The 23,988-nt window shown below is 43.1% G+C and overlaps 1 protein-coding gene across 1 annotated transcript in view; it reads left to right on the top strand.

Annotated features, from left to right (window-relative positions):
* The window catches only part of LOC139238019 (venom factor-like), a 220,191-nt gene that overhangs the window by 30,104 nt on the left and 166,099 nt on the right, over nucleotides 1–23,988 (top strand). Inside the window, exons 7-11 of the mRNA XM_070867416.1 lie at nucleotides 1,470–1,557; nucleotides 1,637–1,736; nucleotides 17,122–17,242; nucleotides 17,954–18,069; nucleotides 18,186–18,332. Coding sequence (XP_070723517.1) covers nucleotides 1,470–1,557; nucleotides 1,637–1,736; nucleotides 17,122–17,242; nucleotides 17,954–18,069; nucleotides 18,186–18,332 — 572 coding nt within the window. The remainder of the gene's footprint in view (nucleotides 1–1,469; nucleotides 1,558–1,636; nucleotides 1,737–17,121; nucleotides 17,243–17,953; nucleotides 18,070–18,185; nucleotides 18,333–23,988) is intronic.

Raw genomic sequence — 23,988 nt, 5'->3', positions numbered from 1 at the left:
TTAAAATTCAGCCTTTGATATACATCAAGGGATACTTTTTAATGGAAAAAAATAACTATTAAGTTCTATTTCGCTTTTACTAAATTAATTTTAACATAAATTTGAACTGTAAGCTAACCAGCGCAATTTCAAGTGCAGTTTCCAGAAGTATAATGTGGATAAATGTGAGGTTATCCACTTTGGTGGTAAAAACAGAGAGATAGACTATTCTCTGAATGGTGACAGATTAGGAAAAGGGGAGGTGCAACGAGACCTGGGTGTCATGGTACATCAGTCATGGAAGGTTGGCATGCAGCTACAGCAGGCGGTTAAGAAAGCAAATGGCATGTTGGCCTTCATAGCGAGGGGATTTGAATACAGGGGCAGGGAGGTGTTACCACAGTTGTACAGGGCCTTGGTGAGGCCACACCTGGAGTATTGTGTACAGTTTTGGTCTCCTAACTTGAGGAAGGACGTTCTTGTTATTGAGGGAGTGCAGCGAAGGTTCACCAGACTGATTCCCGGGATGGCGGGACTAACATATCAAGAAAGACTGGATCAACTGGGCTTGTATTCACTGGAGTTCAGAAGAATGAGAGGGGATCTCATAGAAACGTTTAAAATTCTGACGGGTTTAGACAGGTTAGATGCAGGAAGAATGTTCCCAATGTTGGGGAAGTCCAGAACCAAGGGTCACAATCTAAGGATAAGGGGTAAGCCATTTAGGACCAAGATGAGGAGAAACTTCTTCACCCAGTGAGTGGTGAACCTGTGGAATTCTCTACCACAGAAAGTTGTTGAGGCCAATTCACTAAATATATTCAAAAAGGAGTTAGATGTAGTCCTTACTACTAGGGGGATCAAGGGGTATGGCGAGAAAGCAGGAATGGGGTACTGAAGTTGCATGTTCAGCCATAAACTCATTGAATGGCGGTGCCTGCTCGAAGGGCCGAATGGCCTATTCCTGCACCTATTTTCTATGTTTCTATGTTTTCTATGTGCGTAAAGTGGGACCTCCACCAAATAATCTAGGCAAAGGCAGTACTGAGGTAGTGCTGTTATGTCAGAGGTGCTATCTATCAGATATGATGTTAAACCAAGGTCTGCGTGCTTGCATTGCTGTAAGAGATTCTATAAAACTAGTTAAAGAAGTGAAGAGGAATCTTGGTTTCCTGGTCAACATTCCTTTCTCAACTAACACCATCAAAAACATTATCTGGCCGTTGATTCCTTTGCTGTTTATGGGACCATGCTGTTTGCAAATTGGCTACTATGTTTCAACATGTAACAATATAACAATCATATGTTGTTTGTGACTAGACTTAAAAAATAAGTAACCCATTGGTTATAAAACAATTTTGGAAATCCTGAGGACATAAGATACCATATATATGCAAGTTCATTTTTTTAAGTTCTGTAAACCTGTCTGGATTTGACTCTGGCAGTAATTATAATATTTCAAATGTTTTAACTTGGCTTGTTTTTGTTAGTGCTACCGAGCTTTGAAGTTACCATTGACTCAGACCAACATTTTTTCCATATTGATGAAAATACATTGAACGTTTCCATCACTGCAAGGTTGGTATTCTTCTATCAGAGAACAGGCTTTCTAGAGAGTTTGTTACAGTGGCATTTTAACTTTTTTTTTTCATTTTAGATTCACTTATGGAAAACCTGTAAATGGTCGTGCATTTGTTCTGTTTGGAATAATGGATGGTGAAAAGAAAAGCATTCCATCATCACTTCAATCAGTAGCTGTAAGTAAAAAGCTCAGATTAAAAATGCAGGATATGCCCAAATATTGACATGTTAAGGAAGTAGAAAATATTTGTTATTTGTTCTAATTCTGTTAAAATTGTAGTGGAGTTCTTAGAATTAATCAGCAAGAAAGTGTTTGCTTTCTTCATCAGGAAATGTTTTAATATTGAAGGATACATATATTGGTTTATTAATAGCTGTCCATTTTGTATGACAAAGGTATTTAATTTTTTTGAACCGTAAACTACGATGGGATTTGGATTCAGGGCCTAGAAATTTGATGCGGTGCATCGATTTTTCAGGTGCTAAATGGATGCATAAATATCCAATAATGGCGGGCAGGAAGAGGGCTCTCATTACGAGGTGGAATTGCACCGCCCGCCATGTTGGATTGGGCTTCTCCACAGGCATGCAGGATGCACGATGGAACAATGGAAAACACTGATTAATTTATTCAAAATAAGATTCTGCACTTGTTGGAGGACCCTTACTTGATATTGGCATGCCTCGCGCTTGACTTGCCATGTGACAAACTCGTCCGACAACTTGTGGCACTAACAGGCAGGAAGGACTCTTCAGGAAATAAGGGATGGTATCAAATTGAAAACAAGGGCATACAAAATGGCCAAGACTAGTGGGAGGCCAGATGATTGGGAAACTTTTAAAAGCCATCAAAGAACGACGACAAAAAAAATAGAGAGGGAAGATAGAGTATGAAAGTAAACTAGCATGAAATATAAGAGTTGCTACAGGTATATAAAAAGGTAAAGAGTGGCTAAAGTAAATGTTGGTCTCTTAGAGGATGAGACTGGGTAGTTAATAATGGGGAACAGGGAAATGGCAGAGCCTTTAAACAAATATTTTGTATCGGTCTTCACGGTAGAAGACACTAAACACATCCCAATAGCGGATAATCAAAGGGCTATAGCGGGGGAGGAACTTAATACAATCACTATCACTAAAGAAGTAGTACTCAATAAAATAATGGGACTAAAGGCGGACAAGTCCCCTGGACCTGATGGCATGTATCCTAGAATCTTAAAAGAAGTGGCTGCAGAGATAGTGGATGCATTGGTTGTAATCTACAAAATTCCCTGGATTCTGGGGAGGTCCCAACAGATTGGAAAACTGCAACTGTAATGCCCCTATTTAAAAAAGGAGGCAGACAGAAAGTAGAGAATTATAGACCAGTTAACCTAACGTGTTGTTGGGAAAATACATGGCAAACAGTAACTAGTGGGGTGCCGCAGGGATCGGTACTGGGGTCTCAATGATTTACAATCTATATTAATGACTTGGATGAAGGGACCGAGTGTAATGCAGTCAAGTTTGCTGATGATACCAAGATGGGTGGGAAAGCAAATTGTGAGGAGGACACAACAAATCTGCAAAGGGATATAGACAGGCTAAGTGAGTGGACAAACATTTGGCAGATATGGGAAAATGTGGGAAAATGTGAGGCTACCTACTTTGGCAGAAAAAATAAAAAAGCAAATTATAATTTAAATGGAGAAAAATTGCAAAGTGCTGCATTTCAGAGGGACCTGGAGGTCCTTGTGCATGAAACACAAAAAGTTAATAGGCAGGTACAGCAAGTAATCAGGAAAGCAAATGAAATGTTGGCCTTTATTGCAAGGGGGATGGAGTATAAAAGCAGAGAAGTCCTGCTACAACTGTACAGGGTATTGGTGAGGCCACACCTAGAGTACTGCGTATTTGAGGTAGGATATACTTGCATTGGAGGCTGTTCAGAGAAGGTTCACTAGGTTGATTCCGGAGATGAGGGGGTTGACTTATGAAGATAGGTTGAGTAGGTTAGGCCTATACTCATTGGAGTTCAGCAGAATGAGAGGGGATCTTATCGAAACATATAAGATAATGAGGGGTCTCGACAAGGTGTATGCAGAGAGGATATTTCCACTCTTAAGGGAAACTAAAACTAGGGGACATTGTCTCACAATATGGGGCCGCCCATTTAAAACTGAGATGAGGAGGAATTTCTTCTCTCAGAGGGTTGTAAATCTGTGGCATTCTCTGCCCCAGAGAGCTGTGGAGGCTGGGTCATTGAATATGTTTAAGGCGCAGATAGGCAGATTTTTGAGCGATAAGGGAGTGAAGGGTTATGGGGATTGGCAGGGAAGTGGAGCTGAGTCGATGATCAGATTAGCCATGATCTTATTAAATGATGGAGCCCCTTGATTATCCACTTTGGGATGTTTTTAGTGTCTACCGTGAAGACCGATACAGAATATTTGTTCAACGTCTCTGGCATTTCCCTGTTCTCCATTATTAATTGCCACGTGGCTATTTGCGCCTGCAGCTCACCAAACTGATTAACCACACTTTGTGCATTTATACTTGGGGCCAAAATTCAGACCGCCAGTAATCTGGCGCACCTATGATTTTTTAACCTGGTTTTACCGCTGGGAGCAATGAGATGGCTGCCCAATCGATTTTCTGGACTAAGAAGATTTTTTAACATTGGACCGGATGTCGGTCATAATGGGGGTGGAAGTGTGGAGGTAAGTCATGCTGAGGGGTGTAAGTTGGGGCGGGATCAAGTCTCCGCCGCTGTCACTCAGTGGCGGAGCGGTGGTGACATCCCTACGTGTGTGCGTCACCATGCTCTCTCCCCTCTGTTAAAGGAGTGAGATCAGGGATTTTTTTAGCTTCGGCCACTGGGCTACCAGGAAGGTTTCGGCGGGGCCAGTGGCCTGGCACCCAAGAGGGGGTGCTAGGCTGCTAGTTGGCACAATAGTCCGGCCAATATGGAATTCGTCCGGCAACAAAAATAAGATGGTGGCTGCGGCATTCGGCTCTTGCCTTTAATGGCCGCCGCACCGCCAAGGCAGAGAGAGAGCAGACAAGGTGCACCGACAGAAAAAGTTGTCGAGGCACCGTGCAGCGCCTCGTGGATTTTTAAAAGTAAATTTGGGGTAGATTGAAATGGTGCGGGATAGCGGTGGTGCGTGGTTTGATGACGCGCTTACGGCGGTCGGCAGCAGCAGGGCGGAAGCGGGGACAGGCCGAAAAATCTCCGAGCTGAATTTGGGTCAGGGCGGCCAGTTTTACTGCAATGTGGCGGCCACCCGATTCCGCTGCATAGTCGCTACAAAACGGTGGTAATGGGCCTGAAATGGACCCTGAAATGGACTCTGAATTTTGGCTCCGTGCACTCCGAACTGCAAGCAGGAAACTATAGACCAGTTAACCTAACATCTGTGGTTGGGAAAGTGTTGGAATCCATTATTAAAGAATCAGTAGCAGGACATTGGAAAAGCATAATTCAGTCAGGCAGAGTCAGAATGGATTTATGAAGGGGAAGTCATGTTCGACAAATTTGCTGGAATTCTTTGAGGATGTAACGGACAGGGTGAATAAAGAGGAACCAGTGGATGTGTATTTGGAATTCCATAGGCATTTGCCAAGGTGCCACATAAAAGATTACTGCACAAGATAAAAGTTCACGGGGTTGGGGATAATATATTAGCATGGATAGATGATTAGCTAACAGAAAACAGAGAATCGGGATAAATGGTTTATTCTCGGGTTGGCAATCAGTAACTAGTAGGGTGCCTCAGGGATCAGTGGTGGGATCCGAACTATTTACAATCTATATTAACGACTTGGAAGAAGGGACTGAGTGTAATGTAGCCAGGTTTGCTGACGATACAAAGATGGGAGGAAAATCAATGTGTGAGGAGGACACAAAAAACCTGCAAAAGAACATAGACAGGCTAAGTGAGTGGACAAAAATTTGACAGATGGAGTATAATGTTGGAAAGTGTGAGGTTATGCACTTTGGCAGAAAAAATCGAAAAGCAAGTTATTATTTAAATGGAGAAAAATTGCAAAGTGCCGCAGTTCAGCGGGACCTGGGATCCTGGTGCATGAAACACAAAAGGTTAGTATGCAGGTACAGCAAATGATCAGGAAGGCCAATGGAATCTTGGCTTTTATTGTAAAGGCGATGGAGTATAAAAGCAGGGAAGTCTTGCTACAGTTATACAGGGTATTGGTGAGGTCACACCTGGAATATTGCATACAGTTTTGGTTTCCATAAGAAAGGATACACTTGCTTTGGAGGCAGTTCAGAGAAGGTTCACTCGGTTGATTCTGGAGATGACGGGGTTGACTTATGAGGAAAGATTGAGTAGGTTGGGCCTCTATTCATTGGAATTCAGAAGCATGAGAGATGATCTTATCGAAACGTATAAGATTATGAGGGGGCTTGACAAGGTGGATGCAGAGATGATATTTCCACTGATAGGGGTGACTAGAACTAGGGGGCATAATCTTAGAATAAGGGGCTGCCCATTTAAAACTGAGATGAGGAGGAAGTTCTTCTCTCAGAGGGTTGTAAATCTGTGGTATTCGCTGCCTCAAAGAGCTGTGGGAGCTGGGTCATTGAATAAATTTAAGACAGAGATAGACAGTTTCTTAACCGATAAGGGAATAAGGGGTTATGGGGAGCAGGCAGGGAAGTGGACCTGAGTCCATGATTGTATTAAATGGCGGAGCAGGCTCGAGGGGCCGTATGGGCTAATCCTGCTCCTATTTCTTATGTTCTTATTAAACCTAACTTAGACTTCTTTGTATTTTCTATGATCCCATCTAATTGTTTATTATTTCCAACTCTGAAGTCTCTCCGAGTCCTCTCTGCAACTTGTTTCTACTTTTAAGTACGACATCTTTGTTATGTTTATAATGTACTTATGAATGACTCCACAAGGCAATGTGTTGGACTCAAACTGTAGTGACCTTGGTCCTTTATTCTAGACTCCAGAGTGAGGCACAAGCATGGTGTGCAGCCTTTTATACAAGGCCCTGCCACCAGGGCAGGAAACCCCCGGTCTCCATCAGTTGCACCCTCTAGTGGTGCCAGCATGTATGTACACAGTGTAAACCTTATTGATAGTACATCAGGTATGATAGTACATCAGGTAAATAAGTCTCCATCTTATGCAACCACACAGTGACTACTCAGAGAGTACATCCATAGTCTGCATATACAACATCACTCTCCCCCAAGTCCTTTGTGCCAATTGCCTTTGTACTATGTGCTCTGGCTTAGCTCTCCCCAGACTTAAGTGCCAATAGCCCTTGCACCTTGGCTGTGCTTTGGCTTGGCTCTCTCCCTGTTAACCCCCAAGTCCTTTTGCCACAACGTTGGGAAGTGGTTACCACATTGGATGGTTCGATGATGCGGTGGAGGTTTCAGTGGGTTCTGGGTGTGATTCATGTGTGTGTGTCCATGGCTACATACATCCATTTCCGCTCCTCCCCCGCCCCCCCCCCCCACCCCACCCCAAAGCGAGATCATGCAGCTGGCCCGTTACATTAACATACAGGATCAGACACAGTGCAAGCACAAAGAAAGGAAAACACATTTTTTTTTTACAGTTTGTATCGTGATACCTAGGTTCAGTGACTTACGGTCGTGCGCCAGGATTGGGTAGATTGCATTCATGGTTTAGTCATGGTCAGTACTGAAGTAGCAGTACAGGTATGCGAGGACACTAGTTCCAGAACAACCGGACGGGGTCCTAGTCGTCTGATGGCAGTGCTGTGCCCCCTGCTAGCGGGGTGGGTTTGGTTCGCTCACCTAGCTAGGACCCAGGGTCTTTGCTATTGCCTAGTGGTGGGCAGAGTCACAGATGTTTGTGGCCTCCCTGTCCTTCTTTGAGGGCTGCAGAGTCTTCTGCCTGCTCTCGAACGGTGTTGGGAACCTGGCTGTTCCAGGTCCTGTTTGGGGAACTCATTGGTTCTGACCTTTCGCTCCCAGACATGGCCGAGGTAGCGACTGGGTCTAGGGGCTGTGCCGTCTCCACCCGGGTGGTGGGCAACGGCAGCCGACTGCGTGTATTGGCGCCGTTTCCGTTTCCGTTTCCAGGTCCGTGGCGAATGGTGCCACCGGGTGCCTGCAGCGTGGGATAGAACTGGGGCAGGGTATCAGGATCACTGCCTTCACCCTTCCGAATTTACTCACTTGCTACTCTTGGGGACATTCTATTCCCGACATCTCGCAACAACATTTTGTTCTTTACATTAGTACTGGTACCGACATCTCGCAACAACATTTTGTTCTTTACATTCGGAATAGTACCGACATCTTGCAACAAAATTTTTTTAACAATCTTAATCAGTTCGTTACATTGATTGCCATGCATACAATGTCTCTTTAAGTTCAGTTGGTTGCAGTTCTCCTTTAAGAGAACCCTGCTGGCTTTACCCCAAATCCTTTGTTAGACACTACGTGTTGGACCCTCAGCGATGCACCTCGTGATATTGCCGCGCCCATCTTTTTTTTCAGCCATGCTGCCTCTCGCTGCAGCAGGAACGCCATCTTGCCTCTGTCCTCGAGGTCGACTGCCTTGAACCTTCTCTCCCGCGATTCTATCACAAACGCTGGAAGGGTACCTGTGAATTCGATCTTCCTCCCCAGGACTCCTGTCACTGGAGCGGGAAGATATTTTTAGGTCGTTCCGGTCGGATCATTGCCACGCAGTCGTGATGGATGGTCTGTGCTTCAGGTGCCGCGCTGTTCTGTTCTCTGGTGCCTTGCCCAAGGGGAGGTGAGGTTTTGATCTGCCTCTGAGCATGTGGGACATCGATTGCTGGAGTGAAGAGGTCGTTCCATTTCCACTGGATCTTTCCCATCTACCTTCTTTCGAGTAGCATTGGACAATCACCTGCAACATTCCACAGAGGTAACTTGTGCATCACGCCATTATGGATTACACTTAGATCCACACGACCAAGGACTGGGATCAGCTCCTTGGTGTAGATGCGCAACTTTTCCTGTACTGGAACCAGCTCGGGTCGTTTTTCATTCCATAGCCTCTCGAAGGCATCCTGGCTCATCACTGACTGGCTCGCTCCCATGTCCATTTCCATTTTTTTGAGGATGTTTCCAGTAGAGTGAACAAGGGAGAACCAGTTGATGTGGTATATTTGGACTTTCAGAAGGCTTTCGACAAGGTCCCACACAAGAGATTAATGTGCAAAGTTAAAGCACATGGGATTGGGGGTAGTGTGCTGACATGGATTGAGAACTGGTTGTCAGACAGGAAGCAAAGAGTAGGAGTAAATGGATACTTTTCAGAATGACAGGTAGTGATTAGTGGGTTCTGTGCTGGGGCTCCAGCTGTTTACATTGTACATTAATGATTTGGATGAGGGGACTAAATGTAGTATCTCCAAATTTGCAGATGACACTAAGTTGGGTGGCAGTGTGAGCTGCGAGGAGGATGCTATGAGGCTGCAGAGTGACTTGGATAGGTTAGGTGAGTGGGCAAATGCATGGCAGATGAAGTATAATGTGGATAAATGTGAGGTTATTCACTTTGGTGGTAAAAACAGAGAGACAGACTATTATCTGAATGGTGACAGATTAGGAAAAGGGGAGGTGCAACGAGACCTGGGTGTCATGGTACATCAGTCATTGAAGGTTGGCATGCAGGTACAGCAGGCGGTTAAGAAAGCAAATGGCATGTTGGCCTTCATAGTGAGGGGATTTGAGTACAGGGGCAGGGAGGTGTTGCTACAGTTGTACAGGGCCTTGGTGAGGCCACACCTGGAGTATTGTGTACAGTTTTGGTCTCCTAACCTGAAGAAGGACATTCTTGCTATTGAGGGAGTGCAGCGAAGGTTCACCAGACTGATTCCCGGGATGGCGGGACTAACATATCAAGAAAGACTGGATCAACTGGGCTTGTATTCACTGGAGTTCAGAAGAGTGAGAGGGGATCTCATAGAAACATTTAAAATTCTGACGGGTTTAGACAGGTTAGATGCAGGAAGAATGTTCCCAATGTTGGGGAAGTCCAGAACCAGGGGTCACAGTCTAAGGATAAGGGGTAAGCCATTTAGGACCGAGATGAGGAGAAGCTTCTTCACCCAGAGAGTGGTGAACCTGTGGAATTCTCTACCACAGAAAGTTGTTGAGGCCAATTCACTAAATATATTCAAAAAGGAGTTAGATGTAGTCCTTACTACTAGGGGGATCAAGGGGTATGGCGGGAAAGCAGGAATGGGGTACTGAAGTTGCATGTTCAGCCATGAACTCATTGAATGGCGGTGCATGCTCGAAGGGCCGAATGGCCTACTCCTGCACCTATTTTCTATGTCTATGTTTCTAAGACTGGAATGCCGTTTATCTCGACTTCCACCTTCATTGGAGGACAATCGGTGGTGCAGGTATACTTCATACACTTCTTCTTGGGGCTGAGCTGCCTCTCTGGCCAAATCATCATACTCTTCGCAGGACTCAAAGTCATCTATCGACTCCTCTGCTCGACGGTGAGTCGTATTCTTTTATACATATGCTGGAGGTGGCCCTTCATATTAAAGACTTTGTATACGTACTCGGCAAACCGACACTGGTGAGCCCTATGGTTTCCTCCGCAACGCCAGCATGTTGCTACTCGATTAGCACCCCTCAGCGGACTCTAACCCTGAGGTCTGTGCTCTCTGCCATGGGTAAAGAGCCACATTCTACATTCTTGCCTGTGAAAGGCATCATTCTGTGTACATAGAAACATAGAAAATAGGTGCAGGAGCAGGCTATTCGGCCCTTTGAGGCTGCACACCATTGAATATGATCATGGCTGATCATGCAACTTCAGTACCTCACTCCCGCCTTCTCTCCATACCCCTGATCCCCTTAGCCGTAAGGGCCATATCTAACTCGCTCTTGAATATATCTAACAAACTGGACTCAACAACTTTCTGTGGTAGAGAATTCCACAGGTTCACCACTCTTTGGGTGGAAAGGTTTCTCCTCATCTCGGTCCTAAATGTCTTACCCCTTATCCTTAAACTGTGTCCCCTGGTTCTGGACTTCCCCAACATCGGGAACATTCTTCCTGCATCTAACCTGTCCAGTCTTGTCAGAATTTTATATGTTTCTATGAGATCCCCTCTCATTCTTCTAAATTCCAGTGGGTATAAGCCTAGCCGATCCAGTCTTTCTTCATATATCGGTCCTGCCATCCCGGGAATTAATCTGGTGAGTCTTCGCTGCATTCTCTCAATAGCAAGAATGTCCTTCCTCAGATTAAAGACCAAAACTGCACACAATACTCAAGATGTGGTCTCACCAAGGCCTGTACAACTGCAGTAAGACCTCCCTGCTCCTATACTCAAATCCTCTCATTATGAAGGCCAGCATGCCATTTGCTTTCTTTATTGCCTGGTGTACCTGCATGCCTACCTTCAGTTACTTATGTACCATGACACCCAGATCTTGTTGAATCTCCCCTTTGACTAATCTGTCACCATTCAGATAATAATCTGACTTCCTGTTTTTGCCAGCAAAGTGGATAACCTCACATTTATCCACATTATACTGCATCTGCCATGCATTTGCCCATTCAACTAACCTGTCCCAGTCACCTTGGCATCCTCCTCACAGCTCACACTGCTATCCAGCTTGGTGTCATCTGCAAACTTGGATATATTACATTCAATTCCTTTGTCTAAGTCATTAATGTGTATTGTAAATATCTGACGTCCCAGCACTGAACCTTGCGGCACCCCACTAGTTACTGTTTGCCAATCTGAAAAGGACCCATTTATTCCCACTTTTTGCTTCCTGTCTGCCAACCAGTTCTCTCTCCATGTCAATACATTACCCCCAATATCATGTGCCTTAATTTTGCACACTAATCTCTTGTGTGGGACCTTGTCAAAAGCCTTTTGAAAGTCCAAATACACCACATCCATTGGTTCTCCCTTATCCACTCTACTAGTTACATCCTCAAAAAACTTTAGAAGATTTGTCAAGCATGATTTCCCTTTTATAAATCCATGCTGACTTGGACCGATCCTGTCACTGCTTTCCAAGTGCGCTACTATTACATCTTTAATAATTGATTCCAACATTTTCCCCATCACCGATGTCAGGCTAACTGGTCTATAATTCCCTGTTTTCTCTCCCTCCTTTTTTAAAAAGTGGTGTTACATTAGCTACCCTCCAATCCTTAGTTACTGGTCCAGAGTCCATGGAATTTTGGAAAATGACCACCAATGCATCGACTATTTCTAGGGCCATTTCCTTAAGTACTCTGGGATGCAGACTATCAGGCCCTGGGGATTTATCGGCCTTCAGTCCCATCAGTTTCCCTAACACAATTTACCGACTAATAAGGATTTCCCTCAGTTCCTTCTTCTCGCTAGAACCTCGGTCCCCAGTATTTTCGGGAGGTTATTCGTGTCTTCTTTAGTGAAGACAGAACCAAAGTATTTGTTCAATTGGTCTGCCATTTCCTTGTTCCCCATTATGAATTCCCCTGATTCTGACTGCAAGGGACCTACATTAGTCTTGACTAATCTTTTTCTCTTCACATATCTATAGAAGCTTTTGCAGTCAGTTTTTATGTTCCTTGCAAGCTTACTCTCATACTCTAATTTCCCCCTCCTAATTATACCCTTTGTCCTCCTGTACTGAATTCTAAATTTCTCCCAGTCCTCAGGTTTGCTGCTTTTTCTGGCCAATTTATATGCCTCTTCCTTTGATTTAACACAATCCTTAATTTCCCTTTACAGTACTTGCCCGTTTTGAGTCCACAGGGTGAATGATTTGCTTGGTGCTGCAGGTCGAGGTCATGAATGCCTGACTGATGCTAATGGCTTTCTGCAGATTGACTGTGGTATCGGCAGATAATAGCTTGTGAAACATAGAAACATAGAAAATAGGTGCAGGAGTAGGTCATTCGGCCCTTCAAGCCTGCACCGCCATTCAATAAGATCATGGCTGATCATTTCTTCAGTACCCCTTTCCTGCTTTCTCTCCATACCCCTTGATCCCCTTAACCGTAAGGGCCATATCTAACTCCCTCTTGAATATATCCAATGAACTGGCATCAACAACTCTCTGCGGCAGGGAATTCCACAGGTCAACAACTCTCTGAGTGAAGAAGTTTCTCCTCATCTCAGTCCTAAATGGCCTACCCCATATCCGAAGACGATGTCCCCTGGTTCTGGACTTCCCCAACATCGAGAACATTCTTCCTGCATCTAACCTGTACAGTCCCGTCAGAATCTTATATGTTTCTATGAGATCCCCTCTCATCCCTCTAAACACCAGTGAATAAAAGCCCAGTTGATCCAGTCTCTCCTCATATGACAGCCCAGCCATCCCTGGAATCAGTCTGGTGAACCTTCGCTGCACTCGCTCAATAGCAAGAATGTCCTTCCTCAGACTAGGAGACCAAAACTGAACACAATATTCCAGGTGAGGCCTCACCAAGGCCCTGTACAACTGCAATAAGACCTCCCTGCTCCTATACTCAAATCCTCTCGCTATGAAGGCCAGCATGCCATTTGCTTTCTTTATTGCCTGGTGTACCTGCATGCCTACCTTCAGTTACTTATGTACCATGACACCCAGATCTTGTTGAATCTCCCCTTTGACTAATCTGTCACCATTCAGATAATAATCTGACTTCCTGTTTTTGCCAGCAAAGTGGATAACCTCACATTTATCCACATTATACTGCATCTGCCATGCATTTGTCCATTCAACTAACCTGTCCCAGTCACCTTGCAGCCTCTTAGCATCCTCCTCACAGCTCACACTGCTACCCAGCTTGGTGTCATCTGCAAACTTGGATATATTACATTCAATTCCTTTGTCTAAGTCATTAATGTGTATTGTAAATAACTGGCGTCCCAGCACTGAACCTTGCGGCACCCCACTTTGTCAATCTGAAAAGGACCCATTTATTCCCACTTTTTGCTTCCTGTCTGTCAATCAGTTCTCTATCCACATCAATACATTACCCCCAATATCATGTGCCTTAATTTTGCACACTAATCTCTTGTGTGGGACCTTGTCAAAAGCCTTTTGAAAGTCCAAATACACCACATCCATTGGTTCTCCCTTATCCACTCTACTCGTTACATCCTCAAAAAACTCTAGCAGATTTGTCAAGCATGATTTCCCTTTCATAAATCCACGCTGACTTGGACCGATCCTGTCACTGTTTTCCAAGTGCGCTGCTATTACATCTTTAATAATTGATTCCAACATTTTCCCCACTACTGGTGTCAGGCTAACCGATCTATAATTACCCGCTTTCTCTCTCCCTCCTTTTTTAAAAGTAGCGTTACATTAGCTACCCTCCAGTCCATAGAAACTGATCCAGAGTCGATAGATTGTTGGAAAATGATCACCAATGCATCCACTATTTCTAGGGCCACTTCTTAAGTACTCTGGGATGCAGACTATCAGAACCCGGGGATTTATCGGCCTTTAATCCCATCAATTTCGCTAACACAATTTCCCGCCTAATAAGGATATCTTTCAGTTGCTCATTCTCACTAGACCCACTGTCCCCCAGTACATTCGGAAGGTTATTTGTATCTTTCTTTGTGAAGACAGAACCGAAGTATTGGTTCAATTGGTCTGCCATTTCTTTCTTCCCCATTATAAATTCACCTGAATCCGACTGCAAGTGACCTATGTTTGTCTTTACTAATCTTTTTCTCTGCACATATTTATAGAAGTTTTTGCAGGCAGCTTTTATGTTCCCTGCAAGCCTCCCCTCGTTGTCTATTTTCCCCTTCTTAATTAAACCCTTAGTCCTCCTCTGTTGAATTTGAAATTTCTCCCAGTCCTCAGGTTTGTTGCTTTTTCTGGCCAATTTATATGCCTCTTCCTTGGTTTTTGTGAAGGAGGCCCTCGTGGCCAATTCCTACAACGAAGATGTCTCGCAATACTTCGTTGAGTTGCGTGCCAAAATCACATGGTGCCGCAAGTCTCCTGAGGTTGACAGCATCTTTTGCAATCTCCGGGCCCTCAGGTCTGCAGTGAATGTAGAATCTGTTCTTGGCCATGAGGATTCTCTCTTTTGATTTAAGTTGGTCGCGATTTAGTTCAGTCAGCTCATCGTATGTCTTAGCCTTGACGTTTGTGGGTACCAGCAAGTCCCTGACGAGGTGGTAGACCTCGGGCCCACAACTGGTCAGCAGTATAACCTTGTGCTTCTCCGCCAATGTGTCCGTCACTCCTGCCATTTCGTTTGCCACGAAATATTGCTCGAGCCTTTCCGTGAAGGCATTCCAATCATCACCCTCTGCGAAGTCTTTTAGTGTGCCAAAGGTAGTCATGATTGTGTGAAAGTCCTTATTCTCGTCGCCAATTGTTATGTCTATAATGTATTTATGAATGACTCCATGAGGCAATGTGTTGTAAAACTGTAGTGACCTTGGTCCTTTATTCCAATCTCCAGAGTGAGGCACAAGCATGGTGTACAGCCTTTCAACCCCTGGTCTCCACCAGTTGCACCCTCTAGTGGTGCCAGCATAGTATATCCACAAATCTTATTGATAGTAAACAAGTCTCCATCTTATGCAACCACACAGTGACTACACAGAGAGTACATCCATAGTCTACATATGCAACAATCTTGGTGCCCAAATCCCTGCCAAATTAGTTTAAACCCACCCCCACAGCACTAGTTAACCTGCCTGCAAGAATATTGGCTCCAGTTCTGTTCAGGTGCAACCCATCCATCTTGAACAGGTGCCTCCTACCAAAGCACTGTCCCAGGAACCTGAATCCCTCTTCTGCACCATGTCACTAGCTATGCATTAACCTGCCATATCCTCTTATTTCTGCAATGGCACTGGAAGTAATCCAGAGATTACTAGCTTTTGAAGTCCTGTTTTTTTACTTCGTCCCTAGCTCCGTAACCACTGGCTACAGGACCTCATCCCTTTTCCTCCCTATGTCGTTGGACCATGGACCATGAATTCTTGCTCTTCCCCTTCACCCCGCAGAATGTTCTGCACCATCTCCATGATGTCCCTTACTCTGGCAGCAGGGAGGTAACATACCATACCGGTCTCATGTCGACGGTCGCAGAACTACCTGTCTTTGCCCCTGAGTATCGAATGCCTAATTACTATCACGTTCCTACACTTTGCTGTACCGCCCTCTTCTCCCCCACCCCCCCAGGCACCGTGAAGTCCTTTGCCTCACGGTGCCAGGCTTGGGACTGCACTTCTTCAAGGTTTCGTCACCCTAACCAGTATGTAGTGTTGAATATCGGTTTGAGTGCCACGCTCCTGATTCCGGCACTGCCTGCCTTTTCCTACCTTTCTGGGACAAGTCTCCTGTGAAAAAATAGATTTTTTTTTCATGCTCTCATTGCATTGTCAAAATTCGATATTCTAAATTTTAAATCTTTCTAAAGTCCTTTGATACTGTTGAATGCAAGATGTACCCCTATCCTATTATTGCTACGTTCCCACCCGGGTGTCCCTGGAGATGGAGCATGCGGTGTCCACTAGCACACTTGGGCACCAGAGGGACCGGAGTGCTTCATCACCCACCTCCCGCTCCCCCGAACCAAATTTTAAATTAAGTTGTTAAGTTTTCTTTAAAATTTGTTTAGTTTGCAAGTTATGGTTTGTGCCCCTTGAAGAAGGGGGCACTTGCTGCCTTTTTACTGGCGATGGTAAAGTGATTAGCATTAAAGGTAAAGATCAATGAATGGGAGCGTATGTGTATGACTTATTTTCCTCGCTTGGGGTGCATGCGTTATATGCCAGCCCACAAATCCTACAAAATTTTGGCAGGTGAAAAAGAGCTGCGGACTAATCATAACCAGGACCTGCTCCACATTTAACTCCTGCTCGCTCAAATTATGTTATTCTCTTACAGCATCCTTGCCTCCAGTTGCCTTTTGTTGCCTTGACACAATAATACTCATTAACTCAATGGCGTTTTCTTGCCCTGCATTTATGCATGGCCTTGGTCATGTCACTTGTACATGAAGGATCTTCGTCAGACCTCAGGCACATAATTCGTTGAAGGAAGAAGAACATTTTGTCATATTATAAGATCATGAACCTATCTTCTGAGGTTTATGAGCCAGACTGTAAGTTACATTCCTCAAGTAGAATATCTGAGCCAAGTTCCCATCCATTGTTTCCAGCGCAGTTGAGTCAAGAATCTGATAGTAGTCCCAGACCTGAGGAGTTCACTGGTTGAGATGTTAGCCACTCGAAGAAAATACATTGTAGCTGTATTTAATCCGGATGAGAACAGTTCTACCGAATGTATTGAAATCCTGAACAATAAAGTAAAAGAGATGTAATCAGAAATAGAGAAAAAAAGGTCACCTTCCGGAAAGTGAGAATACATGGTCAGACAGAGAGAAGCAAAAGAAAGAGACACTGAAAGAGTGGAAGATATACAGAAAATAAGAGAGGGAATTGGAAAGAAACACAGATGGGAGAGAAATAGAAAGTTAGTTGCAAGACAAAAAAAATTCCCTGAAATGTTTTTCCATGAGCAATCCACAGAAGATCAGCTAGTATCATTGAAAATGCAAATGAACGGTTTCAAAACTGCACTAAACTGTTTAACTTCAGATTACAGATGGGCGTGGGAAAGCTACCCTAACACGTGAAAATATAAAAATCAACTTTCCAGACATTAGTGAACTTGTGGGGTGTTCAATCTATGTTACTGCCAGTGTTATAACACGTACAGGTGTGTAAGTACCGTGTATCTTATAGCAGTTAAAGAACAATCTAGTACTATATATGAAGCCATGTAAGAAAGTTTGAGTTCTTGCTTTAGTATTTCTTTTTATATATGTTCATATATAATCCAGGTATCTCTGGCCCAATAGTTTTATTTTAGATTGAGGTAGGGTTTCTACTCGTTTACACCAGTAATATTGGTGAAATCTGGTCGGAATCTACTGAACCAGCGCCAAAGATTGAGGAAATTGAAACTTAAGTTATGCCCAATACCAGTTGCATTTGTGTTTTCCTTGATCTTTTACACTGATTTAAGATTCAATTTGCCTAAATCAGGCCCTACCCACAAAATTGGCACCACCCTCGGGTCAAAATTCTGCCGAATGCGCTGGTTTGGAAAAGCTCTTCAAATTGCGCTAATTTTTTTTGGCTTATAGACACATTTTAAAAGTTTTATAATATCAAAAGATATTTAATTTGCTAAGAAACTGATTTGTGTACACCAATGAAACCATTAAATATTTTAGCATAGTTTTTTTTAAAGTAGTTTCAGTGATTTGAAACAGGTTGTGGATTCTATTGTGTGATTCTGTGCAAACTACAAATCAGTGACCATGCTCGTGTTATATTTTTAGCATGCACAGAGCAGAAATACTTCACTTTTGCAATTTTGTAAAATGCCTAATGCCTTTTCTCTTAATTCTATTTCTTTGAATAGGTAGTGACATCGTAGAAGGAGAAAAAACAGGTATAAAAATAGTCACCTCTCCATATACCATAGAGTTCAAGAAAACATCCAAGTATTTCAAGCCCGGCATGCCATTTGATCTTATGGTACGAATATTTCCATTTTCTTTCTCTTTCCTACTTTTCTTTCTATTTCTTAACCATGTACCTTTGCTCTGTAAAGAATAGGATAATTATTCTTTTCTTGTTCTTTATTATCTGAGGTCCATGTAACAAATCCCGATGGTTCGCCAGCCAGTGGAGTCCCTGTGACAGTCAACGATGGACTGGCCAAGTTGAATACCGAAGCTGATGGACTTGCCAGGATGACAATAAATACAGCTGGTGGAGCAAATACTCTAAACATAACCGTGAGTAATAGGGCACTTAATATCGAGCCATGGAATGGTATAGCACAGAGGAGGCCACTGGATGAGATGTTAACCATTCTAAGAAAATACATTTATTCTGGATGAGAACGATTCTACCGAACATATTGAAATCCTGAACAATAAAGTCAAAGATATGTAATCAGAACTAGGGGGAAAAAGGTCACAATTGGTCCATCATGCCTGTGCCGACTCTTTCAAAGAGCTATCCAATTTGTCCCAATTCCCTGCTCTTTCACATAGCCCTTTAAATTATTTCCTTCAATTTTTCTCAAATTCCCCAATGAAAGTTAAATTGAATCTGGTTCCACTACCCTTTCAGGGAGTGCATTCCACAACATCATATAACTCACTGTGATCCCCCTGGCTCAGGCTGACAGCAGCAGACACCCAATCCCATGTATGTTAGAATATTGAATTCAGTATAAAATAATGTACATAAAGCAAAATAAAGAGAAGGAAAGAATGCTGTGGTTAAGAGAGAAATATAAGAGACAGAAAGATAAAAGTAATTTATTTTTGATTTAATTTTTTAAATAGTTTCAACGATAATTAAAATAGGAATGAATGAGACTCCACACTTCTAAAAGTTCCAAGTAGTGTGGCATACATCTACATTCTTGCACTAGGAGATTCTTGTTAATTTCTAAAGGAGTGCCACATTTTCCTTACTCAAGAACCATTAAGTTCTTTGTCGGTCATTTTAAAATTTGATCACTGAAATTCAATGATTGATTCAAAGATTTCCAGCTGAGCTGATTTTAATTTTAAGCAAGTATCCTTTGCGAATATTAATAATGCATCTTGGACTTGGTCTCCAGTCGTCTTGGTTAACCCTTGCCACTGAACCAAGACCTAGCTCTGTCAAGCCCGTGTGGTGACTGGTGTGCAACGGCCACCCCAGTTAAAAAAATCCACGCACAGGCATCTTCCACCCTTCAGGATGTAGTTCGGGATCCGGAATATTAGGTCCCTCATTGAAACACCTGTGAACTTATCCATTTTGTGAGGAAGTGGCTCATCCTCGATACGAGGGACTGCCTAATACTACTAACTCACTGCGTAAAAAAAGTTATTTTCATCTCGCCTCTGGTTCTTTTGCCAATTACCTTAAATCTGTGTCCTCTGGTTACCCACCCTTCTGCCACTGAAAACAGTTTCTCCTTATTTACTCGATTAAAGCACTTAATAATTTGAATGCCTCTATTAAATCTCCCCTTAACCTTTACTCCAAAGAAAACAAACTATATTCACAGCTTTAGAACTTTTTTCACCATGAGTGATTGAAAAAAAAAATGACTATTGTGATATGGATTTACTTTGAAGGAGTTTACATGAATTCAGAATTTCAGAATTACATTGTGCAATATTGAATATAGAAAAATAATACATGCCACAGATGTACTTGGGTTCCTGATTCATTTCCAATGCGTGGAGCTTTCCTAATTCATTTTCTACACATGAAACTTATTTTTTTCATTTAGTCTTGCAATTTGGAACAATGTATGTAGAAATAAAGGTCTTGGATGTAGCACATTGAACAAATATTTTGTATTGGTCTTCATGGTAGTAAAAACGTCCCAATAATGGATAATCAAGAGGCTATAGGGAGCGAGGAACTTAAAACAATCACTCTCACTGAAGAAGTACTTGGTAAAATAATGGGACTAAAGGTGGACAAGTCCCCTGGACCTGATGGCTTGCATCCTAGGGTCTTGTAAGAAGTGGCTGCAGAGATAATGGATGCATTGGTTGTAATCTACCAAAATTCCTTGGATTTTGGGGAGGTCTCAGCGGATTGGAAAACCGCAAATGTAACGCCCCTATTTAAAAAAGTAGACAGACGGAAAGCAGGACACTATAGACCAGTTAGCCTAACATCTGTCGTTGGGGAACTGCTGGAGTCCATTATTAAGGAAGCAGTAGCAGGTCATTTGGAAAAGCATTATTTAATCAAGCAGAGTCAGCATTTGTTCATGGAAGGGAAATATCCTTTGACAAATTTTCTGGAGTTCTTTGAGGATGTAACTAGCAGGGTGGATATGGGGGAACCAGTGGATGTGGTGTATTTGGATTTCCAGAAAGCATTCGATAAGGTGCAACATAAAAAGTTACTGCACAATATGAAAGTTCACGGGGTTGGGGGTAATATATTAGAATAGGTAGAGGATTGGCTAACTAACAGAAAACAGAGAGTCGGGAACATAAGAACATAAGAATTAGGAACAGGAGTAGGCCATTCAACAAGATCATGGCTGATCTGGCCGTGGACTCAGCTCCACTTAGCCGCCCGCTCCCCGTAACCCTTAATTCCCTTATTGGTTAAAAATCTATCTATCTGTGACTTGAATACATTCAATGAGCTAGCCTCAACTGCTTCCTTGGGCAGAGAATTCCACAGATTCACAACCCTCTGGGAGAAGAAATTCCTTCTCAACTTGGTTTTAAATTGGCTCCCCCGTATTTTGAGGCTGTGCCCCCTAGTTCTAGTATCCACAACCAGTGGAAACAACCTCTCTGCCTCTATCTTGTCTATCCCTTTCATTATTTTAAATGTTTCTATAAGATCACCCCTCATCCTTCTGAACTCCAATGAGTAAAGACCCAGTCTACTCAATCTATCATCATAAGGTAACCCCCTCATCTCCGGAATCAGCCTAGTGAATCATCTCTGTACCCCCTCCAAAGCTAGTATATCCTTCCTTAAGTAAGGTGACCAAAACTGCACGCAGTACTCCAGGTGTGGCCTCACCAATACCCTATACAGTTGCAGAAGGACCTCCCTGCTTTTGTACTCCATCCCTCTCGCAATGAAGGCCAACATTCCATTCGCCTCCCTGATTACCTGCAAACTAACTTTTTGGGATTCATGCACAAGGACTCCCAGGTCCCTCTGCACCGCAGCATGTTGTAATTTATCCCCATTCAAATAATATTCCCTTTTACTGTTTTTTTCCCAGTAAGGATAAATGGATTATTTTCCGATTGGCAAAAAGTAACTAGTGGGGTGCCGCAGGAATCGGTGCTGGGCCTCAACTATTTACAATCTATATTAATGATTTGGATGAAGGGACCGAGTGTAATGTAGCCAAGTTTGTTGATGATACAAAGATGGGTGGGAAAGAAAATTGTGAGGAGGACACAAAAAATCCATATAGGCACAAAGGCATATAGAAAGGCTAAGTGAATGGGCAAAAATGTGGCAGATAAAGTATAATGTGGGAACATGTGAGGTTTATCCACTTTGGCAGAAAAAATAAAAAAACAAATTATTATTTAAATGGAGAACAATTACAAAATGTTGCAATACAGAGGGACCTGGGGGTCCTTGTGCATGAAACACAAAAAGTTAGTATGCAAGCACAATAAGTAATCAGGAAGGCAAATGGAATGTTGGCCTTTATTGCAAGGGGGATGGAGAATAAAAGCAGAGAGGTCCTGCTACAACTGTATTGGTGAGGCCACATCTGGAGTACTGCATACAGTTTTGGTCTCCTTATTTAAGGAGTGATCATAGCATGATTGAGTTTCAAATTCAGATGGAGGGTGAGAAAGTTGGATCTCTAACCAGTGTACTAAGCTTAAATAAAGGAGACTATGAAGTATGAGGGCAGAGTTGGCTAAAGTGGACTGGGAAAACAGATTGAAGTGTGGGACGGTTGATGAACAGTGGTGTACATTTAAAGAGATAATTCACAATTCTCAAGAAAAATATATTCCAGTAAGGAGGAAAGGGTGCAAGAGAAAAGAAAGCCATCCGTGGCTAACTAAAGAAATAAAGGACGGTATCTGATTAAAAACAAGGGCATACAAAGTGGGCAAAACTAGTGGGAGGACAGAAGATTGGGAAGCTTTTAAAAGCCAACAAAGAATGACACAAAAAAATAACTAAGAAAGGAAAGATAGACTATGAAGGTAAACTAGCACAAAATATAAAAACAGATAGTAAGAGTTTCTATAGATATATAAAAAGAAAAAGAGTGGCTAAAGTAAATGTTGGTCCCTTCGAGGACGAATCCGGGGAATTAGTAATGGGGAATATGGAGACGGCAGAAACTCTAAATAGTATTTTGTATCAGTTTTTATGGTCGAGGACACTAACAGTATTCCAACAATGGATAGTCAAGGGGCTGTAGGTGGGGAGGAACTTATCACAATCATTAAGGAAGCGGTGCTCAGTAAGATAATGGGACTAAAGGCAGATAAATCCCCTGGATCTGATGGCTTGCATCCTAGGGTCTTAAGAGAAGTAGCGGCAGATATTGTGGATGCTTTGGTTGTAATTTACCAAAATTCCCTGAATTCTGGGGAGGTCCCAGCAGATTGGAAAACTCCAAATGTAACGCCCCTATTCAAAAGAGGAGGCAGACAAAAAGTAGGAAACGATAGACCAGTTAGCCTAACATTTGTGGTTGGGAAAATGTTGCCGTCCATTATTAAAGAAGCAGTAATAGGACGTCTGGAAAAGCAAAATTTGGTCAGGCAAAGTCAGCATGGATTTATGAAGAGGAAGTCATGTTTAACAAATTTGCTGGAATTCTTTGAGGATGTAATGAACAGGGTGGATAAAGAGGAACCAGTGGATGTGGTGTATTTGGACTTCCAGAAGGCACTTGACAAGGTGCCACACAAAAGGTTACTGCACAAGATAAAAGTTCACGGGGTTGGGGGTAATATATTAGCATGGATAGAAGATTGGCTGACAAATAGAAAACAGAGAGTCGGGATAAATGGTTCATTCTCTGGTTGGCAATCAGTAACGAGTGGGGTGCCGCAGGGATCAGTGCTGGGACCTCAACTATTTACAATCTATATTAACGACTTGGAAGAGGGGACTAAGTGTACTGTAGCCAAGTTTGCTGACGATACAAAAATGGGAGGAAGGGCAATGTGTGAGGAGGACATAAAGAGGCTGCAGGAGGACATAGCCAGGCTAAGTGTGTGGGCAAGAATTTGGCAGATGGAGTATAATGTTGGAAAGTGTGAGGTCATGCACTTTAGCAGAAAAAAATCAAAGAGCAAGTTATTATTTAAATGGAGAAAGATTACGAAGTGTTGCAGTACAAGCGTGACCTGGGGTACTTGTGCATGAAATGCAAAAGGATAGTGTGCAGGTACAGCAAGTGATCAGGAAGGCCAATGGAATCTTGGCCTTTTTTGCAAAGGGGATGGAGTATAAAAGCAGGGAAATCTTGTTATAGCTGTACAGGGTATTGGTGAGGCCACACCTGGAATACTGAGTGCAGTTTTGGTTTCCATATTTACGAAAGGATATACTTGCTTTGGAGGCAGTTCAGAGAAGGTTCACTAGGTTGATCCCGGGGCTGAGGGGGTTGACTTATGAGGAAAAATTGAGTAGGTTGGGCCTCTACTCATTGGAATTCAGAAGAATGAGAGGTTACCTTATCGAAATGTATAAGATTACGAGGAGGCTTGACAAGGTGGATGCAGAGAGGATGTTTCCGCTGATGGGGGAGACTAGAACAAGAGGGCATGATCTTAGAATAAGGGGCCGCCCCATTTAGAACAGATGAAATTTAGAACAAGAGAAATTTCTTCTCTCAGAGGGTTGTGGATCTGTGGAATTCGCTGCCTCAGAGAACTGTGGAAGCTGGGACATTGAATAAATTTAAGACCG

The sequence above is a fragment of the Pristiophorus japonicus genome, chromosome 24, assembly GCF_044704955.1.
Source record: "Pristiophorus japonicus isolate sPriJap1 chromosome 24, sPriJap1.hap1, whole genome shotgun sequence".
Lineage (NCBI taxonomy): Eukaryota > Metazoa > Chordata > Chondrichthyes > Pristiophoridae > Pristiophorus > Pristiophorus japonicus.
The sequence above is the reverse complement of the archived record's forward strand: the minus strand, read 5'-3'. Positions and strand labels throughout refer to the sequence as shown.